Source organism: Pezoporus flaviventris, unplaced genomic scaffold, assembly GCF_033815535.1.
Source record: "Pezoporus flaviventris isolate CSIRO_AGI_PZ_B2104156 unplaced genomic scaffold, CSIRO_AGI_Pfla_v1 ptg000100l, whole genome shotgun sequence".
NCBI lineage: Eukaryota > Metazoa > Chordata > Aves > Psittaciformes > Psittacidae > Pezoporus > Pezoporus flaviventris.
The window spans coordinates 2,498,302-2,521,800 of record NW_026892648.1 but is presented as its reverse complement, the minus strand read 5'-3'; the positions used below and the strand labels follow the sequence as shown (position 1 = coordinate 2,521,800).

Below are 23,499 nucleotides of genomic sequence, written 5' to 3'. Positions count from 1 at the left end.
AGTGTCCATGCAGGCGGCAATGCAGCCACTGCACTTGATCTCTCACACTGAGTGGATGTGAGCAGGGAGGGCAGGACACCCTGGTGCTGGGCTGTGGACTGTATGGCACCCCAAATCTTGCTTGGCTGCACGTAGCTTTGCATCTCCCTGGTTTTGGGACCACATCATTTTTTCCTGTGCCATTCTTGTATTTTCTGTTGTCTTTGTTTGCTCTTTTCATCCAAGAACCTGTTCCCTGCTCATGGTGCTCGTTACATGGTAATCAGCCCTGTCCTTTACCCCCGCGGGTCCAGCAGTACCTTTTAATCCTCTCATGTTTACTTTTAGGATGTCTCCATTGCTGAGGCAGCTATTTCAGCACTGGGAAAGCAGTGAGGGAAGAGGGGAGGCTGTTCAACCATCACTCTGATACTGCATCCTTACCCCAATGGCAAAAATTAGGCATCAGGCTTTGCAGAAATCATGATCGGCTTTGAATTCGTGTGCCCAGAAACTAAAACCAAATGAGAACAAAAAGGAAGCACTGGGTTCTCCAAAGCTGTCCCTCAGCCTGAACCTCAGAGAGGTGTTTCTCAGGGTCTCCTCCACTAAGAGACAGGAAGATTTTCCTGGACTCTATCGCTGGTGGTGTTCAAGGCCAGGCTGGACAGAGCCTTGGGTGACATGGTCTAGTGTGAGGTGTCCCTTCCCATGGCAGGGTGTTGGATGATGTTACAGTCCTTTCCAACCCTAACTATTCCATGATTCTGTGACTGGCATAGCTTCTTTTTTCTTCTTCCTCACTGGAGTTTTTTCCTCCCATGGCTGATAACTTTATAGGTGGGACATACAGCAGGAGTCCAGGGAGCCAGCTACACCATCCACCCTGAGTTTGTGTCCAAGGATCTGTACATTCCTGCCTACTAAAGAGCAAAGATGAGCTTTCATTAAAACTGGCTTGAACAGCAGTTCCCATCAGGCTCTCTCCTACAGGCTGGGCAAGCTCCTGGGAATGGGGGATAAACTTCAGGGAGTGCTTCCACAGCCCTCAGGGGCTGGTACCTGCCACCACCCTCAAACTGGAGACCAAGAAAGCACGCTCTCAGAGCACGGTAACGCAGACAGAAATAGCAGCAGTCAGGCACTGACACTTGTGTTTGTCAGCTTTGTGCTTGCTCAGGGAGTGCTTGCTTTTGCCAAGTTATCCAGGAAGATCTGCCATCCGTCTGGGATACTGAGCACAGGCTAAATAAGGAGGGGGATTTGAAAGCAGCACATAATCAATGAAGGCATGAAATGCCCTTCTGTGACTATGATCTGGGGAGCCCAGTGTTGACAGGCAATACCACCCAGGGCTTTTCACGTGTGCTGCACAACATACACTCACAGGCTGCAGTGCCCACGGTAAGGAAGATCCAGCACAGAGCCATCTGGGGCTCCACATTCCTGCTTGGAGCAGGGAAAAACCCTTGAAAACCCCATATTGACCCAAAAACCTCCTGGCACAGCCCCACCATTGCCAAACCCCAAGTGCCCCCAGCACAGCCACAAGGGTAGCCCCATCCCCAAGCTCCTGGGGGCATCCCCAGTGGCTCCAACAAAATAGAAAACAAAATCCTAAAATACTAAAAATCTAAAATACTAAATCCTAAAATGCTCTCTGAAAACACTGGACTTGTAAACCAAACAGTGAAGACTACACCTCTTCCTATAGTTCCACTAAACAGCTCAGAAAAATAAGAGGACTTAAATCTCTATCCGCAACTCCCAAAGCTGATATTTTGCATTGAACTATTTCCTGTTCCTCCTTCCCTCCCATCCCTAAACTGCCCAAATAGCCCCAGGAGATAAACCTGGCACAAACTCCAGCACGACAAACTGAGTTAACAACAGGTCTCACTCTGCCACTAAAAGTATTCCCACTTCACGTGATTAAAATACAGCCACCCCACTAAAATCCAATAGAACAAAAAATATACCTCCACTATCAGCAGTACTAACTTTCCGTTCTCAACAAGTCCCCCAGTAATCACTCCCACAACAAGCATGAAGAGCTACACCATACCCACGTCAATCCCCCCAGGCTTGTGGAAAAGGCTCAGTTGCCATGAGAAAGAATAAATAGAACCCTCCAACATGCTATTCAAATAAATCATACTACAGATATAAAAAGATACAGCCTTCCAGTATGTAAAGGGAGGGTACAGGAAATCTGGAGAGGGACTTTTTACAAAGGCAGGTAGTGACAGGACAAGAGGGAATGGCTTTAACCTGACAGAGAGGAGACTGAGATGAGCTCTTAGGCAAGAAGTTCTTCCCTGTGAGGGTGCTGAGGCACTTGCACAGGGTGCCCAGAGGAGCTGTGGCTGCCCCATCCCTGGCAGTGTTCAAGGCCAGGTTGGACACAGCGGCTTGGAGCAACCTGCTCTAGTGGAAGGTGTCCTGTGGGTGGGGGTTCGAACTGGATGAGCTTTTAAGTCCCTCCCAGCCAAAACCTTCCCGTGATGCTATGAAAAGAAGCCTCCAAACTCAATAACCTCCTATATCCCGCTATCGATACCAAAATCAAACCACCCACCCTGTAAGAGGGTGAGGGGTTAGATGCAACAGCGAACTCATCCAAAACAAAACATACCCCTAAAAATAAAGTACAAATTAGGTCACGCCAGCTCCCACTTGGCTTCTCCCCAAGGTCTATGGCCTGAGAAACACACCGTCACACCCCCAGCTGCACGAACACAAACAGAACGTCCCCCCGCTATTAACCTCAACGTGACCGGGACCGAACCGCCGGTCCCCGCAGGGAGCCGCGGGCAGGGATGGGGGCCGGTCCGCGGCTGGGGGCCGGTCCGAGGCGGGGCGGGGCTGCGCCGCGGGGAGCGCCCAACCCCGGAACCGCTGCAGCCGCCGCCGGCCGCGCCTGGCCCCGGTGCCCCGCTGCCGGTAAGTGCGGGGCCCCCGGCGCTGAGCCCGCACAGGGGAGGATGCAGCAGCCCCCGGGCGGGTTTGGGGTGCGCGGCCCCGGGGGGGGATGACCGGGGTTGGAGGCAGAGACGGGGGTGCCCGGTCCCGCAGAGCGCAGGTAGTGGGGGGCCCGTTGGAGCGGGGGGGGGGGGGTCACGGTCACCCTGACCGTGCGGGGCAGCCGCCCGCACTCCGGGGTGCAGGAGCTGCACAAGCGTTTCTTGCGGTGGGTAGGAGGAGGCTTGCCGCCCGGAGAACGTTGACAGAGCCCGGAGACACGTCCCCGGCTCCACTTGCAAGGTGCGGCTCCAACTTCTGCCGCTAGACAGATGCTCGGCAGTGAAAACTTGAGCAGATGGGGTTTGCAGCACGTTGTGCAACGTACTGGGTCGGGTTTGGAGAGCTTTCTGGGACGGCTCCTCCATCAGCAAGTGCTGGCAGAGGCAATGAGTGGCCAAAACTGGTTTAGAAAGCACAAATCCGTCCTTCTCTTTCTCTTCCCTTCTTGGGATCCCCTAACGGGCACCCGGTGCAGCAGGTACCCACAGCCCAGTGGGGGATGAGGGCTGAGGGGTTGTGTCTGCATGGCTGCATCTGCACACGAAAGAGCTGCCAGGGGAAGCACTTTAAGGGACTGACGACTGCATTGGGCCTAAGGTTGTCCAGCACCCTTGACGGTTGTATGCAGATGCGAATTTGGAGTCCTGAGTCACCAGCTCAGGTCCATTGCCACTCTCTGGAGCTGAAGTTTCATGGTGATTTCATGTCTGGAAAATTGCAAGGGCTGTGCCACAGGGATGTGCTTAGGTTTCCATTTCTTCCCCATATTGCATTGTAGCACTTGGATGTTGGAGTGAGCTTGTGTTTCAACTTGCCTCAGCATCTGAAATGTTGAGGGCTCCCAAAGCGCTGAATCAGCTCTTTAAAGAAGGGATCTGGGGAGAGTAAAATGGGGCACCAAGCCCCACTGTGGGGTGGTTTTGTCTTGGAGGATGGAGACGAGCAAGAGTGAGATGAATGCTGGCGGCAGCACTGGGGAGAAGGTTGTTGGAGTGATAGAGTGGTAGATGATGCACATCTTGTACCAGCAGGAAGTGGACTGGGGGAGCAAAAGACACCAAAATCTTCATGGCTGTGTATCATACATGGCACATGTGGCAAATGAAATAAGCTAATAGAATCATAGAATCATAGAATGGTTTAGGTAGAAAATGACCTTAAGATAACCCAGTTCCAACCCCCTGCCATGGGCAGGGACACCTCACACTATATCATGTTGCTCAAGGTTCTGTCCAGCCTGGCCTTGAGCACTGCCAGGGATGGAGCAGCCACAACTTCCTTGGGCAACCTGTTCCAGTGCCTCGCCACCCTCACAGGGAGGAACTTCTGCCTTATATCTAACCTAAATCTCCCGTTTAAGCTTGTACCCATTACCCTTTGTACTATCGTCACAGTCCTTGGTGAAGAGTCCCTTTCCAGCAGTTTTGTAGGCCCCCTTCAGATACTGGAAGGCTGCTATGAGGTCTCCACGCAGCTTCTCTTCTCCAGGCTGAACAGCCCCAACTTTCTCAGCCTGTCTTCATACGGGAGGTGCTCCAGTCCCCTGATCATCCTCGTGGCCTCCTCTGGACTTGCTTCAACAGTTCCATGTCCTTCTTATGATGGGGACACCAGAACTACACACAGTGCTCCAAGTGAGGTCTCACGAGAGCAGAGTGGGCAGGATCACCTCCCTCGACCTGATAGTCATGCTTTTTTTAACAGCAGACTGATGCTTTGCACTGGGGGTTCATAAGCCTGCCTGCTGGACCAGCCCCGTTGGGCCACAACTTGCTTCTTCCTGGCTCCTTTGATGGCAGCGCTGAAATTATACTGCAGTTATTGCTTTTATTTCTCTTTTTGGGTAGAGGTTTATATCATCCCAGTATGCTGGCATGTAGAACCCCTTGTGTTTGGTGTTTCACCACTGTCAGGTGCAAGCTGGTGGGTTTAGTGGGTGCCTCCCCAAGAAACGCTGGCCCCACAAGTGCCTAGGAGCTGGCTGCTGGGCTCAGGGCTACCCCGTGGACTGCAGCTTTGGGGCTAGGCTGCCTCCTGCGCCCCCAGGTGCTGTAGGACATCTCCGAGGTGAACACAGATATGTCCTTGAAGGGAGAGCACTGGAGCTTTCTCTCCCACGTGCCCAATGCACTTTGGACCAGGAGAGCTCACTTTGTTTTCCGTCTCCATAAATCCTTGCAGCTCAGACAAACTGATGTGCCTCCAGGCAGGGCAGAGCAAGAGCCCTTGGTCATGGTTTAGTCATGAGCGGGCAGCACTGCAAGTGGTGTGCAGGTTTAAAGTGAAAACCCAGCTTATTAAAACTTCATCTTAATAATTAGCATAGGGTGAAGAACAAAGTCAGCCTTGTAAAGGGGGAATTGTCAGGGATGTTAAATATTAAGTCATCTGCTGCCACAGCTGACTCCAGTGACTTTTTTGTATTCATGGCCAGACACTAGATGAGGTGTCTAAATGGGTTTGGAGCATCCCTTGACATTGGCAGCTTTAAGGGACATAACTGGGCTGTAAACTGATGATTCCTACGATATAGGTGTGTATTTAAGGCTGGACAGAGTTAATACCGCAGCCTCAAATCTCCTGTCTGCTCTCACAGACGGAGCAGGGTGCTGTCAGCCTGTCTGCACTTTGCAGATGAGCTCTGTACCCACGTGGCCACCTCGGATTTGGGGTTTATCCTCTGAGTGCCCGGTGCTGTTTAATCCTGGTTTACAAACCAGCCAGCAGCAGCGCGGGATGCTTGTCTCCTTTCACTCAAGGCACCCTCGTTACCCTGCTGAATCATGACTCTGCTTAAAACCACAACACTTGAGAAAGGAAAGAAGCGAAACCCCGGGTTGGTTTTTACTTTGCTCTCTGATTCCGGGGAGCCTGTGAATGCAAGAGGGGACGAGCCTTTGCCAGCTCACCTGGCAGGGAGGTGAGATGCCAGCCTGAATCCCACATCTCGGAGTGCTCATGCCCTTTGCAGCACGGTGATGTCTGCGGCAGCCGCCTCTTGGCTGCGTGTCGCTGCCTCAGCACACCCCGACCGGAGGGTTGGCTGCTCACGCATCCGTCACGGTGCCTGAGGAGCACGCCGGTGACGTGCTGGTCCCCTCCTCCTGCCCAGGACACACGCTGCTCGGGCCGCATCCAGCTCGTACCCCCGAGGCACCCTGAGCGATGGAGAGGACGGAGCTGGTGGGGATGTGGAGACGTAGCAGCAATCAGGTTTTGTGTGCTTAAAAAGACATCTGTGGTGGAGGCAGGCGGCAGGCAGCGATCCCCGAGAGGCAATGGATGGGTGAGTACCAGTTCCAGGTCCCCGGTGGGATGAGCTGCCTCCTCAGGGCTTTCCGTACCCAGCACCTGAGCGATATGCAAGCGGCAGCCCCAAGAGCAAGCATGGGTCACTTTGCAGGAGTGACCCCACTGCACCCCTACCACAGCCTTTTAAACCAGGCAGTGTCATTTCCTGCTGGGACCTCAGCAGGGACAGTGAAGGTGGGGATCCCTTTGGAAGGGGGCACTGTATCCCCCACACTGTCCCTGTCCTGCTAAAGCAGGGTCACTGCCGTTGGCTGGGGGTCTCTGTCACCCACATTAACCCCGCTGCAGGGACAAACCCAGGGCCCTGGGGTGATCCTGTGCAGTACTTGAGGTGATCCTTGTGGTTGGCTGTGTGGGGTTGGGGGAGGAATTGGTCAGGAATCTCTGACCCATGGCAGGAGCTCATGGGGTGTATATGGAGCAGTGTGGGGATCAGCCCTGTGCCCTGTTCTGGTACGGAGTGCCCCTGTCTGTCCTACCCACTCCCATCAGTGACAAGTGTCTGGAATGGTGATTTCGCACTTCACTCCAGAAAGAGAACTCCAGTGCTGCTAGAGACCCCTCAAAGGGAAATTAAACCCATGGGAAGTGTTTGCTCATCCCCCCATCTCAGGTTTGCAAAGTCCCTTTTGTAAGGCTGGTCCCCCCGTGGCAGATTGCAGAGTGGGCACGTGGAAGTTTTTCACCCCCACAGCTGTTCTGCAGAGAAGTAATTTTCCCTTTAATTTCCCATCCTAATTCCCTGCTCTTTTATGGAGTTGGAGATGCCTCCCAATGAAATCTGAAGCATTTCCTCAGCTCAACTCTTGTCAAGGTGTCTGGGGAGGAGGTGGCAGCAGCTTGCACCAGAGGGGAGGGTTTCCCAGCATCCCGGTGTGCAAAATGCATATGTGTCCCTGGCACAACCATTACCCCAGCATGGTTCAGACCTGACCCTGCCAGGGCAATAGGGACCAATTACATGTTATTGACCCTCTTTAAACGAATGTCCTAATTGCAAAGTTGCTGGGGTTAGTGGTGCTGTGCGTCTCGCAGCCTGTGGTTAGCAGCAGTGTTGGTAAAAATAGAAGCGGTCAAAAAATGGAGTTTTATTTTTACTCCTTAAAGTGTGTCCTGCTCAGATGTGTTGCTTTCACCTCGAGCTGAGGCAAGATGCCTCGCTGCTCCCACAGAGCAGGAAGAAAAAGCTGTGTTTTGGGTCAGCTGGGACACTTCAGCGCAGCAAGCTGCAAACATGCTGCTTGGCTTTGAAACCCTCCCATTTTCTGTTTTATTTTTTTGTTTCCTTGAGGAGCTAGAGGTCACCACAATGTCATCTTGGAGCAAAATAACATGTTTGCATTAAGGATAAAAGGTGTTGAAACAGGCTTTGCATAAGCAAAGGCACCTCTGCGGGCTGCAGCTCGTGTGAGGCAGGAGGCATCTCCAGGGAGCTTGGAATTGGGAGACTTCCCAAATCACCAACTGGAGAATGTACATTTTGTTAACACTGCAAAAAAATAGAGGGACTGGATGGGCATAAAGCAGATCTGGGTTTTGGAGACCTCCATAGTGCATTGGTGTGCTGGGTGATGCCTGCAAACACCCTTCTTCACGTCTTTATTGGAGTGGTACCCAAGTGGGTGATGTCCATCAGCCCAGGGCAGCCACAGGGGTTTGATCCTGGCCCAGACAGCAACAGGAGCAGGATTAAATCCACCAGCTCAGACACCCGGCTTGCACATCCCTCTGAGCAGATTTGTGCCCAAGAGCCACACAAAACTGCAAAACCTGTCTTAAAAAACACATTACTTCTCTACTGGCAGTGCCATTGACAGCTCCTTCTTGCATGTCATGAGCTCCAGCCCATGGCAGGGAAAAGAAAGAAACAGCCTAAAAATAGAGCAGCTTCAAAGTAGTTCATAAATAATAAACTGGTTTCTTGAAAGGGAGAAGAAAATCCAGAAATCTTCCATGGAGTGAGGAGGTGGCTGCCCCCACAGTGCCAATATTGGCCATTCTGGGGACTTAAAGTCCTAAATGAGAGCCGGGAAAGAAAACACCACTTATTTCCTCCTTTTTTTCTTTGAAAACTTGAAAACTTTAAAAAATTATTTTCCCAAATAATTTGCAAGTCCTGCTTGGTGGAGGCTGCGTTTTACATTTTCCTCCCTTGAGCGTTGCTGTCCCCAGATATCGCATGCATGAGACAGAGGCGTAGTGACAGGTATTTGCACCTCCCTCTCCAGCATCCCAAAAATTCCTGGTGCTGAGAGGGAGGGAGCTCATTTGGGATCTGTATTTCCAGAAGCATCCTGCTACTTGCAGCTTTGCTCATCTGTGCCGATTTGGCCAGGACCCTTCTTCAATTATTATATATGTCCCATTAAAATAGTATTATTATGCCTCTTAAATTATTATATATGCCCCATCCCTGGCAGTGCTCAAGGCCAGGTTGGACAGGGCTTGAAGCAACCTGCTCTAGTGGAAGGTGTCACTGCCCCGTGGTAGGAGACTGGAACTGGATGAGCTTTGAGGTCCCTTCCAACCAAAACAACTCTATGATTTTATGATTCAGACCTTGCTTCCCACCATCACTGGTACAATCCTGCGCTGCTTCTGGTTCACTCTAAATGCCAAGGCGGGGTTAATAAGAGGGGATGAAGGCTTATCCCAATCACAGCATCTTCCTACCACCATCTCCTCCCTGCCTTTATTGCCCAGTTCTTGCTGGGCTCAGCTAGCCTCGCATCACATATGCTGGTGGTGGGGGCTCCGTTCCCCTCCTGGGGGGCAGGATCCATCTCTGGGTGACACAGTTGTGACACAGGGGTGACTGGAGCTGACCCCATCCCGTGCTGAAGCTCAGTGCTGGCGAGTGAGGGCTCTGTGGGGCTTGGACACGGGACAAGTCATTTAGCTAAACCTATCGCCTGTTCAGGCTAATCGCTTCCTAATGCCACTGTAATCCCATTTAAAGCAACTGGCAGTCTAGAAAGTTACCAGCTCCCAGGGGAAGGTTAAAATGACACGGCCAGCTACAGAAAAATATCCCCAGCTGCAAAGTCTGGCCCAATACATGGTTCAAGATGAACATAAAATGCTGTATGTTTTGTTGAGCCTGTGCAAAGATGTCACGCTGGGTTTACTCTGGGGCATACCCACAGTGGAATAGGTGCCCTTTCTGCTTTACTTGTCCAGTTTTGGAGAGGCAGATCTGTTTGAGTTACAGGGTAAATGTGCTCCAGCTTGTCACACCTGTGGCAGGGAGAGGGTTCAGTGTTTCATTTTTGGATCCTTTTCTTCCTCTCTTTTAAAAACCACAATCCATTCAGACAGAGTGACTGCAACCAGCATCATTTGTGCCCACACAGAGTGGTTTTTTCCTCCTTTTTGCTCTGAGCTGACAGGTACTGGCCGGCGTGTCTGCAGCCGTACAGCTCCTCTCCTTCCCCTGCTCCTGCAGACAGGCTTGTTTCTCACTCCTCTCTGTCCTTACTTTGCTTTTCCCCTCTGGATCCCAGGCACTGTGCTTGGCCGAGCCCAACCAGCCCGCAGCCAAGGAGAAGCCATTAGGCTCCTGGCACAGCCCGCATCCCTGGGGCCACACAGGGGAAGCAGACTGGAGCCGTGCTGGATAGAGGAAGAGCCCTTTGGAGGCCCTGCACCACTCACTCCCCAATACATTAGCTTTCCTCCCATCTGGAGCCATTGCAGGGGTCTGTGTCCGCGGCAGGAGCGAGCCATCCTGATGCTGATGCAGTCCCTCCACACACCCCATGCATGCAATCCCCAAACCAGCAGTGAGCCACCAGTTCCTCAGCCCCATCTGGCCATCCTGGAGCTGTGGAGGTGAGGGCATTTACCTACCTTCACTGCAAAGCATCAGCAGGCTGGGGCAGCCAGGACATGCCGGGGACAGGGAGGGGATGGTGCTGCGGATAAACTGAGTTAAATCTGCCAAGGAGGCAGTTAGATTGAAATTAGGCGTGCTGCCTGGAATTCATTATATGGTGTCTTTTTCCATGGCTCTTAGTTAGCCCTGTCCCTTAATCTGTCAGTGGGGCTGATGGATCTCCTGCTCATCCTTCTTCTACCCGCTCCCTGTCTCCACTGAAAGTCTTCCCAACAAAGCAACAGTAATTATGGCAATGATCTGGTCTTTGTTGCCCTGGGGTTGTTATATGCGTGTGGCTCAAGGGTGTTCTTTGCACGTGTTGTCTGACCAGGGTAACTGGAGATGGTATCTGGTACTCGGCGTACAGCTACAGGCAGTGAGGGTCCAAGGGGAGCTAGTGAAACTGAGACGGCAAATGGATGGCAAGCTATACCTTGATTAAAAAGTTCTGCTGAGACTATTTATATATCCTCTTCTTTTTCAGAGACAGGTGCCGTGGGGCTCAGTGGAGGTGGGAACTTTCCTAACAACCCGTTTTCTTCTCCTAAGAGCACCAGGATTGCTGCAAAGCGATCTTCCTTCCCACACCTCTGCAAAAAGCAATAGTGAAAAGGGAGCACCATGTACACCTTCCTGCCTGAGAACTTCACACCAGTGAAGCAGAAGCCATCCAAAGAGCTGAGGCCCATGCTCGGGGCCATCTTGCTGGGCCTCATCCTGTTCATCGCCGCAGTGGTGGCCTGGTGCTACTACACGGTGTCCCTGCGGAAGGCGGAGCGGCTCAAGACGGAGCTGATGGACCTGCGTGCAGACGGCTTCGTCATCAGGAACCAGCACGGGGAGGTGGTGTTCCGGCTGGCGTTCCGCTCGGGCAGCCTCGACCTGGAGTCGTGCTCCAAGGAGGGCGAGATCCTGAGCTGCACGCGCTCGGGCCGGGGGCCGCTCAACTTCTTCATCCAGACGGTGAAGCCCAAGGACACGGTGATGTGCTACCGCGTGCGCTGGGAGGAGCTGGCGGACGGCCCCGCCGTGGAGCACACCATGTTCTGGGAGGACGCGCACTGGTACGGGGGCTCCGAGATGAGCACCCAGCACTGGCCCATCCGCCTGGCCGGCTACCAGGAGCCCGTGCCCTACGTGACCAGCGACGTCTACTCCTTCCGCGACAGCTTTGGCGGCATCCTCGAGCGCTACTGGCTCTCCTCCAAGGCGGCCGCCATCAAGATCAACGACTCCGTGCCCTTCCACCTGGGCTTCAACGCCACCGAGCGCACCCTCTTCTTCCAGGCGCGCTACAAGGACTCTCCCTACAAGCCCCCGCCGGGGCAGCAGCCCTTCCCCGAGCTCAGCTACCGCGTCTGTGTGGGCTCTGACATCACCTCCATCCACAAGTACATGGTGCGCAGGTACTTCAACAAGCCCTCCAAGATCCCTGCCGAGAACGCCTTCCGATACCCCATATGGTCCACGTGGGCCCTCTACAAGAATGATATCGACCAGGATAAACTCTTGCGATTCGCCGAAAAGATCAGAAAATACCGTTTTAACTGCAGCCACATAGAAATTGATGACATGTACACACAAGCCTATGGGGACTTTGACTTTGACCCAGTCAAGTTCCCCAATGTGACAGAGATGTTTGCAAAACTAAGGGAAGATGGGTTTAAGGTCACCCTGTGGACTCACCCTTTCATAAACTACAATTCCTCTAATTTTGGGGTGGGAATTGAGCGTCAGCTCTTCATCAAGGAGCCATCAGGACGACTGCCGGCCATGGTGGAGTGGTGGAATGGCATTGGGGCCATCCTGGACTTCACCAACCCGGCAGCCCGCGACTGGTTCCAGAGCCACCTGCGCCAGCTCCGACACAAGTACGGCATCTCGTCCTTCAAGTTTGATGCAGGTGAGACCAGCTACCTGCCCAAGCAGTTCAGCACCTTCCGCCCGCTCTCGGACCCCAGCATTTGGTCACGGCGCTACACGGAGATGGCCATCCCCTTCTACGAGCTGGCTGAGGTGCGCGTGGGCTACCAGTCGCAGAACATCTCCTGCTTCTTCCGCATCATTGACCGTGACTCTGTCTGGGGCTACGAGCTCGGCCTCAAGTCCCTCATCCCCACCGTGCTCACCATCAGCATGCTGGGGTACCCCTTCATATCTGCTGACATGATCGGGGGGAATTTTTTCCCCAACAAGACAGATGGAGCGGTGGAGATCCCAGACCGGGAGCTGTATGTGCGGTGGCTGGAGCTGTCGGCCTTCATGCCCTCCATGCAGTTCTCCATCCCACCCTGGCTCTATGACAAGGAAGTGGTGGAGATTGCGCAGAAGTTCACGGAGCTCCACGAGTCGCTGGTGGCCCCGCTGCTGCTGGAGCTGGCCGGGGAGGTCACCGACACGGGGGACCCCATCATCCGTCCCATCTGGTGGATCTCGCCCCGCGACGAGGCCACGCACAGGATCGACTCCCAGTTCCTCATCGGGGACACCCTCATGGTGGCTCCTGTGCTGGAGATGGGCAAGCAGGAGCGTGACGTCTACCTGCCGGCAGGCAAGTGGCGCAGCTACAAGGGGGAGTTGTTTGAGAAGACCCCGGTGCTGCTCACGGACTATCCTGTTGACCTGGATGAAGTCGCCTATTTCCTCTGGGTTTCCTAAGAGCTTTCTCCGTCACTTTTGGGGATCACCATGCCTTACCTAGGACTATGTCATACATAACAATTCTAATTGCACATTTAGTTTGAGACTGGGGATGAGGAACGGAATTAAATGGACTCACTGTCCTTGGGGTGATTTTTTTATTTGAAGGGGGGGGTGATTTTTCCTATTAATTCGGTTCATACGGGAGACTCCAGCTGGGTTCCAGTATGCAGAATTTTCTCTGTACAGGTCAAGAAGGAGCTATCAGTCTGTCTGCAGGCACATAGTAAACCCATTTCCTTTACAGTTCGCAAGGATTTCAAGAGGTGAAGGTTGGTTAGTGCCAGTGGGAATGTTTCTTATCTCGTGGGAGGACATGGGATTGTGTGATGTGGGAGGGTTGCTACAGCAGTGCTTGCCATAAGTTTTATAATAAGGCAAGTATATTTAAAAGGGCCTTTTTAAGAGCAGAAGACAAACTAGAGATGCATACACATGCACATTTTTTTCCCCTTTTGGTCTAGTGTTCCACTGGACTGACATTTGCCCCATGCTCCTGCTTTCCTGGATACCAGGCAGGCCAGGTTACTCGCGTGACATCCAGGTATTAACTGTACCGGCTGCATGTTGCTTCCTGCACCCCACCTCCTTGCCCATTTAACCCCAGCTGCTAGGCAGTTGCTTTTGTGTTTTGCCTCGGGTGTCAACATTGCGTTTCCTAGAACAGCACTGTCCCTACCAGCATGCCCCATTAGTCTTCATAAAGCATTTATGTCCCCTCGTCATTACATGATTATCCTGCTGATACCATCCGTTTTGGGTTTTAAGGACAAATGAGCTTTCAGGTTTGTTGCTGGCAGGACTGCCTGGAGCAAAGCTCTGCTCAAAAAGAACGTGCAGCTCTTCCCTGGCAACAGCCGGTTCCCGAGAGGGAGCAGCACACGCCTTGGGTTGGTGGTGATGTTTGCTACTAGCCAGCTTGCTGGTGGGTGGAAAACACCGGCTTTTGCACTGATGGGTCTGTGCCAGCGGGTGTTCTCGCTGCACCCGCGGAAATGTCCTCATCTACCATGAATTTAACCTCATATCCATCGCTGTCTCAGGCTAGAGGTGATCATTTCGTTGAGGTTTTCTTCTGAAGCAGCCCTCCTCTCTCTCTGGGAGAATTAGGGACCTTCCTTAAGCAGTGTTTGTGGTGCTGGAGGCGGGGTTGTTGTCAGAGGTGCTTGAGGGGACATGGGGTGATGTGGTCCTGCATTCAAAGTCCCTGCAGCCAGGATGGAGCTGCAGACATATCTCTTTTCCAGCTTTCCCATTTGGCTTTTTAAGGGAAGATGCATTTACAGAGAGCTGTGGGCAATCTCTGAGACAAAGAAAACAGGAATGAGGTCTGGAAGCCTTCCTGCCCAGGGCAGGACATTCCCAGCTGTGCCCTGTTTGGGAGCATGGTTCAGCCCCTGAATTTGTAATGAGCCTCTGTATAACTGAACTGTGTCGGGTAGGAAGGTTTGGGGCACCCTGCCAGGCTATGGCCAGCCAAGGAGAGTTCAGGATCTGTGGGGTTTCCCATGGGGTTGTGTCTGGGCTGAGCATGGGCCTGGTGCGAGTCTGCCAATCAGGGAGATGGTGCTGTGTTTTGGCTAGGGTTGGGTAGTGAGGATTTTTCTCAAAGCCCTTCTCCTGACACTGGTCTTTGCAGGAGGCAGAGAAGGAGATGCATTAAACCTAGGGGTGGGTTGTGCTGGGGTCCAGGAATAGAAATTTAGGTGTTTGGGGCAAATATGAAATGCTTTCATAGTTAGGGAGTGAGGAAGTCCAGTCTGATGGACTCTTCGGAGCATCCCTTGAGGTCTGAATCTGCCCTGCATCATTCAGCTTTTCAGCCTGAATAAGATGCAGGGGAGCCCTGTAGTCCCTGCCCAGCTGGAGCACAAGCATGTCTCAAAGACTGTTTCTTGTGGCTTTTAACTATGAAGGACTCAGGTTTTTCCCTGCCACCAGTGCAAATAGTGGTTATATTACAATTTACGGACAGCCTCTGCCAAAGAATTCATCCTGGAGCTCTACCATCAGTCATCAGGGCACTGGCAGGATTTGGCCATTGGACTGGAGTGTGGAGGTGAAGGCGAGGAGCTCCTGGAGGTGAATCTGACCACATCCTCCAAGGAGGACAGGGTGCAGAGTAGGCTTCTCCAGCCCCAGAAATGCGTAAAGGTCACGCTTTGAGGGGCTCCATCGTTTCCCTTTCCACCTTTGCTTGTGAAATCCATGTCCTCCTTTGGCATGGGAGTCACTGGGTGGAGGAGATGTTGCTGCATGGCTCATCGGCCAGTGAAGAAGTGGGATCCTTCACCCAGGACTTCATGGGAAGGATCCCAGTGTGACCAGGAGATGTTGCATGTCTTCTTCTCTTCTGTCTCTGCTGTGCCACCTATTGCATCCCTCACTTACAAGGCATGAGGCTACGTGAATGAAAACACAGCATTCCTGTTAGTATGCCTTTATCATTAAAATGATGGGAGCAGCCAGACGAGTGCCTTCAATCTCCTCGCAGTAATTTTGGGCACTGGCAGGAAGGTCATGGAGGAAATTCTCCATTAGACACACTGTCTTCCTTCCCTTCCCCTCAAAAGAAATGATTTTGTTATCAAACTTTTCATTTTCTTTTATTTAACTACATGAATAAATGGGTAAGATTATGGAGTACCCTTATTTTTCTAAATGCTGTTGTTAGAGCACATTCAGTGTTCCAGCTAGGAGAAAGGGCAAGAAGTGACAAAAGATGATGCTGAAAAATAGGTGGCTCTCTGTGGGTGCATGGCACCAAGCCTTCCCTGCATGTTGGGGAGAGTCTCAGCAGTGGTGCCTCAACAGCAGGCTTCTAGGTGCCCTTTCCATCCAACTCTACCAAAACCACTATTTCTAACACTACGCTGTAGCACTGCAGGACTTGAGAACCTCTGGGACCTCACAGACCACAAGTATTCTGTGCACAGACACCTTGGGAACTGCTACTAAGGAGATTCCTGTGATTGACACTATGGGTCACTGGCCAGAGCAGCGTTTAGTTTGACTCAGCCAAGGAAAAGGCTGAAACAGTTTTGGAAGCTAATTCAGTCTTTTCCACTCCAGCCCACTGAGCAGCAGGCAAAAGTGCTGCCTGTGTGATTGAAGGTTGAAGCTTGCAGTGTCGTGTATCGGGTTTTCTGGATGCTTGTGTTTGTACATGCTGTTGTGTGTTGGACTGTTAGGCTGGTGAGTTTGTTTTTAACCACTTTTCTAATTCTTAATTGTCATGAAGACAGAACTGTAACATGAATTGCCTTGATTGATATAAAATTTTGGAAAACAAAAAGCAGTTTGACTGTGTCCATCTGTACCAAGTACATGGGCCTGGGGGTACAGGCAGACTTGGGGCTTTTTTCACCGTAGACTTCATTGAAGTCAGAATTGAGATTGCCGGTTTATTTAAAGCTTGCACCTTGCAGCTTTGATGTGTGTTTCCTAGGGAGGAGCTGGCAGCCACCCCACTCTTGTGTTGCAGTGGTGGCAGGAGATGAGGATGTGGAGACAACCCACTGGATCACCCTCCTTTGTGTACTGACAGCAAAGGGAATAACTGTTCTTTGGGGCTGGAGAAAACCATGTTCAGGCAAACCCCCACATTGCAACTGCCCCCAGGAGTGGGGCCCGGACCATCACACCCCTATTTCTGCTGACATCCACCCCAAAAAGGCACACTGACACTGACTGGGGGGTTTGTAGGTGCTGAAGAAGAGGAGCCTGCTCTTGGTTTCCCTTGGGCTCTCCAGGAGTGTCCACCCAGGCTCTGCCTGTCCCCAGTGCCCCTGGGTCCCCCTTACCAGATGGAGTAGACATTTGAGGCCATGGCAGTGGCATAAAAGCAGTGAGTGAAACTCATTTAAGAGTTGCCTGGACCCACACTACCCACTTTGCCCCACACAATGTTTTTCCTGCCCTTCCTGCTGTTACTGCATAAACCACAGCCTGCTTTGTGTTCAAGGAGGTGCCTATGGGTGACAGCAGAGCAGTGGCTGCTGACCCATGAGATCCTGGCCAGGAGCATGTCCATCCCTGCCCAAAATCAAAGTTTTTATTAAAAGTAAGAGAAAAAACAACAGATCGGCAGGCAGAAACCAAGGCTGGGGAGCACTATGGTGAAAGGACAGCCTGACAGCAGAGTCAGGTTATCCTGTGCCGTGGGGCTGGCAGCCTCAGGGAAAAACCAACCCCCTCAATCGCAGCTCATCCTGAGCTGGATGGAAGCTGCCAGCCTGCAAATCCCTCACACTGGGAGAGCCATAAAGATGCAAAATCCCAGAGACCAAGTAGAGAAAAGCAGTGATTTTAATTTATTCTGATACTATTCTTTTTGTCAGTACGACTGGATGATTTTTTTGTTCAGCGATCATTAAAGATTTAAGGGCAATATACACTCCCTTCCCTAGAAAACAGGCAGCCTGTGCTGAGCAGTGGGCTGGGGAGAGTCCCCTGTCACCAGCACCTCCAGGAAACAGCCTTTGCTTAGTGCGGGGAGTGCAAAATAAAACAGCCAGGACTGAAGCTAGCAAGGCAAACAAGATGTCCTTCTGGCAGCACACAGCCCCAGTGCAGACAGGAGGCCACGGTGCCACCTGCACACAGGGTGCTTCTGGCACTGGTCCCCTGTGGCTCCCTGTGGCTTGGCTGGGCAGGAGGAAAAGGCACTGGGAGAAAGTTTGGAAAGGGATGGTGATTTGGGTGAGAGATTTTTCAGCCAAATGGTACCAGGCAGCTCAAAACATCCCTGGAGTTTGCAGGAAGCCTCTGTGATGCTTGTTTAATTCCCCCTAGCCTGTGATGCAGGTGGGTGGAAGAGCTGTGTGTGTGCATACGGAGCACACTGATTAGAGGACAGAGACGCAGTTGATGGGGCTGAAGCCTGGCTCTCCCATCTCTCCCCCCACCATGACCATCAGCTTTCCAGGAAGCTTTTTTCTTGCTGCAACAACAGCCAGAGGAATTTTGCTGGGGCCCGTCTGATACTTACTGGTTACCCCAAGCCCAGTTGTCAGGGACCCGTTGGGGCTTCAAAACAGCAGCTGGGAGATAAAGCATTTCTGAATGCTTTCTCGTCCTCAGGGGAGATACATTAGTGGAAGCCACTATCCTGGAGTGGGAGAAAGCCCATGGTAATGAACCAGACATAGTGTGTGATCACTGGACACCACTGCCAGAGCGAGACTGCTTTCCCTTTCGCATCCCTGGATTAAAGTGGGGTTCTCCTTCTTCATCACCATACCAGTGATAGCACTGCTGTGGCTTCAGCTGCTTTCATAGGCATCTAGAAGATGTTCTGGCCCATCCCACATGGCACTTCTCTCATGCTGCTGTGACCATGCAGGGTCTTGGTGAAATAATAGACCCACTGATGGGTGACAGTGGTATGAGGTGGTTTTGAAATGCTTCACCTGAGCACCAAACCAGTTCTGGAGTGAGTACGACATTCTCCAGCTCCTATTTACTTTTTATATGGACCAGCTCTTAGGCAAACTCCTAAAAAAAGCAGCTTTCTCCTGCCTTGGGGCCACACACAGCTTTACCTCTCAGGTGCCTACTAGCAGCATACTGGGGTCAGCAAAGGAATTATCAGTCTCTCACTTTGGGATGGTGCATTGCAGCCCAGAGACCCCAGGATGTTCCTAAACTGCTCAGTCATGTAACTTTTAAACTTCTCTTTGCCTAAAATCAGAGAAAATTGGACCAAAAGTGGAGTGCACACTTCAAGCCTGCAGGTACTGCTGAGACACCTACTGGGAGAAGTCACCTCCATGAGCAGAAGGATGCCAGCTCATGTGGATCTCCATCAACACAGCTGGTGGCATGGGGAAACTGAAGCAGCAAGGCACTTGGGCTGGTTTCCTAATTGTCTGAACCCTCTCAGGAGGATGATGGCTGAGTCCTCTCCTGGGACCTGACAGATTGCACACTTTGGCTCTAGATGTGGTCCCAAAAGACAAATGGATCCTACTAGGTCTTAACCTGTTCATGCCTTGGTGCTGGGTTTTAATCTTGACTGCCATGAAATTTCAGGACAAGCTTACAGGCTCGGCTGAATCCATGCCATGTGCTATAGCTTCTTTCTCCTTGCTCAGATAGCTGAAGCCATGGGAAATACAAATCCCTTTACTCCTGCATCAGCATCCATCTGACAAGCAGGCTGGAAACTGGGTGCCTTCATCTTTAGGATAATCACAGACTGTTTTGGTAAAAACATACTCTGCTGCAACTGCCTCCTTCACCAAGTAAATGAAATTACAAATATCTCAACGATCACCCATTAAACTGGGTAACAAAGGGCTGCATGTAAATTCCTTTGTAAACTAGAAGAGTGCAAGGCATTTCTTGCTGGGAAAAGATTACGAGCAGAAATTGTTTCTGTATTTTGTGCTTGTCAAACTGTAGTAACAAGGACAGCGATCCAATATATTTTAATAAGTAAGTTATTCTACAGCACTTGCCACACACAACAAGGTCGAGGTGTTTTCCTCAGATTTCATACCGAAGTATTTCTACTTTATAAACAATTAAAATTACCAGGCCATTTAAGTCACTGGTTCATTAATCCCTGAGGCCATTCCACAGCTAATGGAGGAGGCAGTTAGGAAACCCAGAGGAAATAGGCGACTTCATCCAGGTCAACAGGATAGTCCGTGAGCAGCACCGGGGTCTTCTCAAACAACTCCCCCTTGTAGCTGCGCCACTTGCCTGCCGGCAGGTAGATGTCACGCTCCTGCTTGCCCATCTCCAGCACAGGAGCCACCATGAGGGTGTCCCCGATGAGGAACTGGGAGTCGATCCTGTGCGTGGCCTCGTCGCGGGGAGAGATCCACCAGATGGGACGGATGATGGGGTCCCCCGTGTCGGTGACCTCCCCGGCCAGCTCCAGCAGCAGCGGGGCCACCAGCGACTCGTGGAGCTCCGTGAACTTCTGCGCAATCTCCACCACTTCCTTGTCATAGAGCCAGGGTGGGATGGAGAACTGCATGGAGGGCATGAAGGCCGACAGCTCCAGCCACCGCACGTACAGCTCCCGGTCTGGGATCTCCACCGCTCCATCTGTCTTGCCAGAGAGGAAGTTTCCTCCAATCATATCTGGAAGTACAAATGGGTACCCCAGCATGCTGATGGTGAGCACGGTGGGGATGAGGGACTTGAGGCCGAGCTCGTAGCCCCAGACAGAGTCACGGTCAATGATGCGGAAGAAGCAGGAGATGTTCTGCGACTGGTAGCCCACGCGCACCTCAGCCAGCTCGTAGAAGGGGATGGCCATCTCCGTGTAGCGCCGTGACCAAATGCTGGGGTCTGAGAGCGGGCGGAAGGTGCTGAACTGCTTGGGCAGGTAGCTGGTCTCACCTGCATCAAACTTGAAGGACGAGATGCCGTACTTGTGTCGGAGCTGGCGCAGGTGGCTCTGGAACCAGTCGCGGGCTGCCGGGTTGGTGAAGTCCAGGATGGCCCCAATGCCATTCCACCACTCCACCATGGCCGGCAGTCGTCCTGATGGCTCCTTGATGAAGAGCTGACGCTCGATTCCCACCCCAAAATTAGAGGAATCTGTGTGTATAAAGGGATGGATCCACAGGGTGACCTTAAACCCATCTTCCCTTAGTTTTGCAAACATCTCTGTCACATTGGGGAACTTGACTGGGTCAAAGTCAAAGTCCCCATAGGCTTGTGTGTACATGTCATCAATTTCTATGTGGCTGCAGTTAAAACGGTACTTCTTAATGTTTCCTGCGAAATGCAGTACTTTCTCCTGCTTGATATCTTTTTTGTAGAGGGCCCACGTGGACCATATAGGGTATCGGAAGGCGTTCTCGGCAGGGATCTTGGAGGGCTTGTTGAAGTACCTGCGCACCATGTACTTGTGGATGGAGGTGATGTCAGAGCCCACACAGACGCGGTAGCTGAGCTCGGGGAAGGGCTGCTGCCCCGGCGGGGGCTTGTAGGGAGAGTCCTTGTAGCGCGCCTGGAAGAAGAGGGTGCGCTCGGTGGCGTTGAAGCCCAGGTGGAAGGGCACGGAGTCGTTGATCTTGATGGCGGCCGCCTTGGAGGAGAGCCAGTAGCGCTCGAGGATGCCGCCAAAGCTGTCGCGGAAGGAGTAGACGTCGCTGGTCACGTAGGGCACGGGCTCCTGGTAGCCGGCCAGGCGGATGGGCCAGTGCTGGGTGCTCATCTCGGAGCCCCCGTACCAGTGCGCGTCCTCCCAGAACATGGTGTGCTCCACGGCGGGGCCGTCCGCCAGCTCCTCCCAGCGCACGCGGTAGCACATCACCGTGTCCTTGGGCTTCACCGTCTGGATGAAGAATTTGAGCGGCCCCCGGCCCGAGCGCGTGCAGCTCAGGATCTCGCCCTCCTTGGAGCACGACTCCAGGTCCAGGCTGCCCGAGCGGAACGCCAGCCGGAACACCACCTCCCCGTGCTGGTTCCTGATGACGAAGCCGTCTGCACGCAGGTCCATCAGCTCCGTCTTGAGCCGCTCCGCCTTCCTCAGGGACACCGTGTAGTAGCACCAGGCCACCACTGCGGCGATGAACAGGATGAGGCCCAGCAAGATGGCCCCGAGCATGGGCCTCAGCTCTTTGGATGGCTTCTGCTTCACTGGTGTGACATTTTCAGGCAAACACCTTTCTTTGCCATCTCCCTTTTGAGCATCCCCATGTTTTCCCACACGGTGGGTAATCATGCTGTCCATTATTCCGTTTTACAGCGCCAATGCCTAGTTAGAAACTTTGCTGATGATTTTGCTTTTCTCCAACTGGTGGACAGATAATCCAAGCTGCTGCATGAAGATACTCACAGTCTCCTTTCCAAAGCCTGGCCACTCACACCTGCCATGTAATTTAATGAAACAGAAGGTTATAAACAGCAGAAAGCCAGTTAAATCTTGCTAATGGCCATAGCTCCTCTCCCCTTGTCCCTGCTTCTCCAGCTTGCTCTGCTCTGTGCAGTGACAGCCTGTTCACTGGCAGCTGGGCTGAGCTTTTTTGGAGCAGCGATATGCCAGCATTCCCATGACCCTGTCTTGGCTGCAGCCTTGCTGCATCCTGCAGAGGAAAGGTAAAGGGGTTGAAGTCAAGCCAGAGCCTGGAGGAGGATGGGGCCAGGGAAAGGGGCTGCTACCCAAGCTTACAAACTGGATATCTCAAGCCGATCTGGTTTTACATCAATTATATGCCTTGCTGGATTTCTCCACCTGTCCGCTTCTCCATATCAAATGCAGGGAGAGAAATGCAGTGCTGAAGTGTCCAGCCTCTGCCTGCTGTTCCCCAGCATCCTCCAGTGATGCAGCCAGAGAGGGATGTTTTATCTCCCTGCACTTTGTTCCTGCACACGGACGTGGGGATGCACACACTTTGGGGCACTGCGCTGCTTCAGGATGGCTGGGCAGAGCCCTGACTGTTGTCAGTCCTGGAGCCATCACCCTAGGACAGCCCCTCTTGGCAATGGGAAAACAGGGTGTTTCCCTACATCCGCCTCCCTGTTTTTCATCCTAATTCAGTTCCTGTAACTCCCAGGCTTGTGCCAGGCAAGACATTATGGTGCAGTGGAGGTGGATGATATTTAGGCACAGAGTCTGAGGATGGGAATGTTAAACTGAAGTTTTTGCAAGACCAGCACTACATTAAAGCCGGTTTTGCTGAGAAATGCACAAGAGGGTGACACACACCCCAGCTGCATCAAGCATCACCAAGCCAGGCAGTGCAGTGCAGCTCACAGCATCTGATAGAGCATCTGCTGCCAACAAAAACAACAGGCAGGAAAACCGATGCAGGTGGCTCAAAGCAATGTATTCCATGGAACTGGGCTCCCTCCCAGCTTCCCTGTCCACATCCTGGGGTCTGCATGCTCTGATAGGATGAAAACGTGCAGGAGTAGCCTGTATGGAGAGGAGGAAAAAGAGCCAGCTCGCTCATGCAAGCTGTGCCCAGCTATACGTGCCAGGCATATTCACCCACACTGCCATGACATCAGTATCTAAGTATACAGAGATCATAAGCCACACTGGGAACCATTAAAATACCAGAGGTCACCAAGTTTGGTGTCAATTGCAGCAGCCTCCCAGCCACCTGATGAGCCACTCGGTCAGTATTTGTAATCCAGTCTCAGTGTGAGCAAGGTTTTGCAGAGAAAAAAAAGAGGAAGAAAGGATAAAAGTGTTCCCAAGCAAGCCCTGGCAAGGGTAGGGGGTGAGAGAAGGAAGGTCAGTGCTGCCCCAGGGACGGTTTTGGGGAGCAGCTTGGGTTACATGTGTGCTCGGGGCACTCTGCCAGCCCCAAAGAGCTCAGAGCTGGCAGCCTTCCCGTGCTGGGCTGGCTCCTGACACAGCTGTGTAGCTCCAGCACGGGGGGGGGTGGTTTCCAGCCAAACCATGGTGTTTTTGCAAAACAGCCTTTTTGCTTTGAAGCTGCCTGGATGCACTGGATCAATCCCTGGGTGCCGCCCTCTGGGCTTTCCCCCTCTTCTTCCTTCCTCCTTTTGCCCTCCCAATCAGCCTGGAGGCAGGAGTCTCCTTTAACATGAGCCCCATCATTTCTCAGGGTGAAAAACAAGGAAGGGGAAGGGAGAGGGAAGCAGGGCAAGTCGATTTTCCAGGAATTCTG

General features: G+C 52.5%; 2 protein-coding genes across 3 annotated transcripts; one reads left to right on the top strand and one right to left on the bottom strand.

The window, feature by feature from the left end:
- Positions 1 to 2,904: 2,904 nt before the first annotated feature.
- Positions 2,905 to 16,187, top strand: LOC133281572 (myogenesis-regulating glycosidase-like). Of its 2 annotated transcripts, none has more exons than XM_061477298.1 (2): positions 2,905 to 2,922; positions 10,677 to 16,187. In XM_061477298.1, exon 2 carries the CDS (start codon positions 10,814 to 10,816, stop codon positions 12,848 to 12,850), a length of 2,037 nt encoding a protein of 678 aa, XP_061333282.1. In that variant the 5' UTR covers positions 2,905 to 2,922; positions 10,677 to 10,813; the 3' UTR covers positions 12,851 to 16,187. The 2 variants fall into 2 exon arrangements, with proteins under 2 accessions (XP_061333282.1, XP_061333281.1); XM_061477297.1 differs by lacking the exon at positions 2,905 to 2,922 and adding an exon at positions 6,084 to 6,289.
- Positions 16,188 to 19,238: 3,051 nt separating this feature from the next.
- LOC133281521 (myogenesis-regulating glycosidase-like) lies at positions 19,239 to 22,270 on the bottom strand. The gene has a single exon (XM_061477174.1). It carries the CDS (start codon positions 21,588 to 21,590, stop codon positions 19,494 to 19,496), a length of 2,097 nt encoding a protein of 698 aa, XP_061333158.1. The 5' UTR covers positions 21,591 to 22,270; the 3' UTR covers positions 19,239 to 19,493.
- Between the last annotated feature and the right edge of the window lie 1,229 nt (positions 22,271 to 23,499).

Bases quoted from the DNA above. Each gene is read 5' to 3' on its own strand.
- LOC133281521 (XM_061477174.1), bottom strand. From the start codon at position 21,590: ATGGACAGCATGATTACCCACCGTGTGGGAAAACATGGGGATGCTCAA.
- LOC133281572 (XM_061477298.1), top strand. From the start codon at position 10,814: ATGTACACCTTCCTGCCTGAGAACTTCACACCAGTGAAGCAGAAGCCA.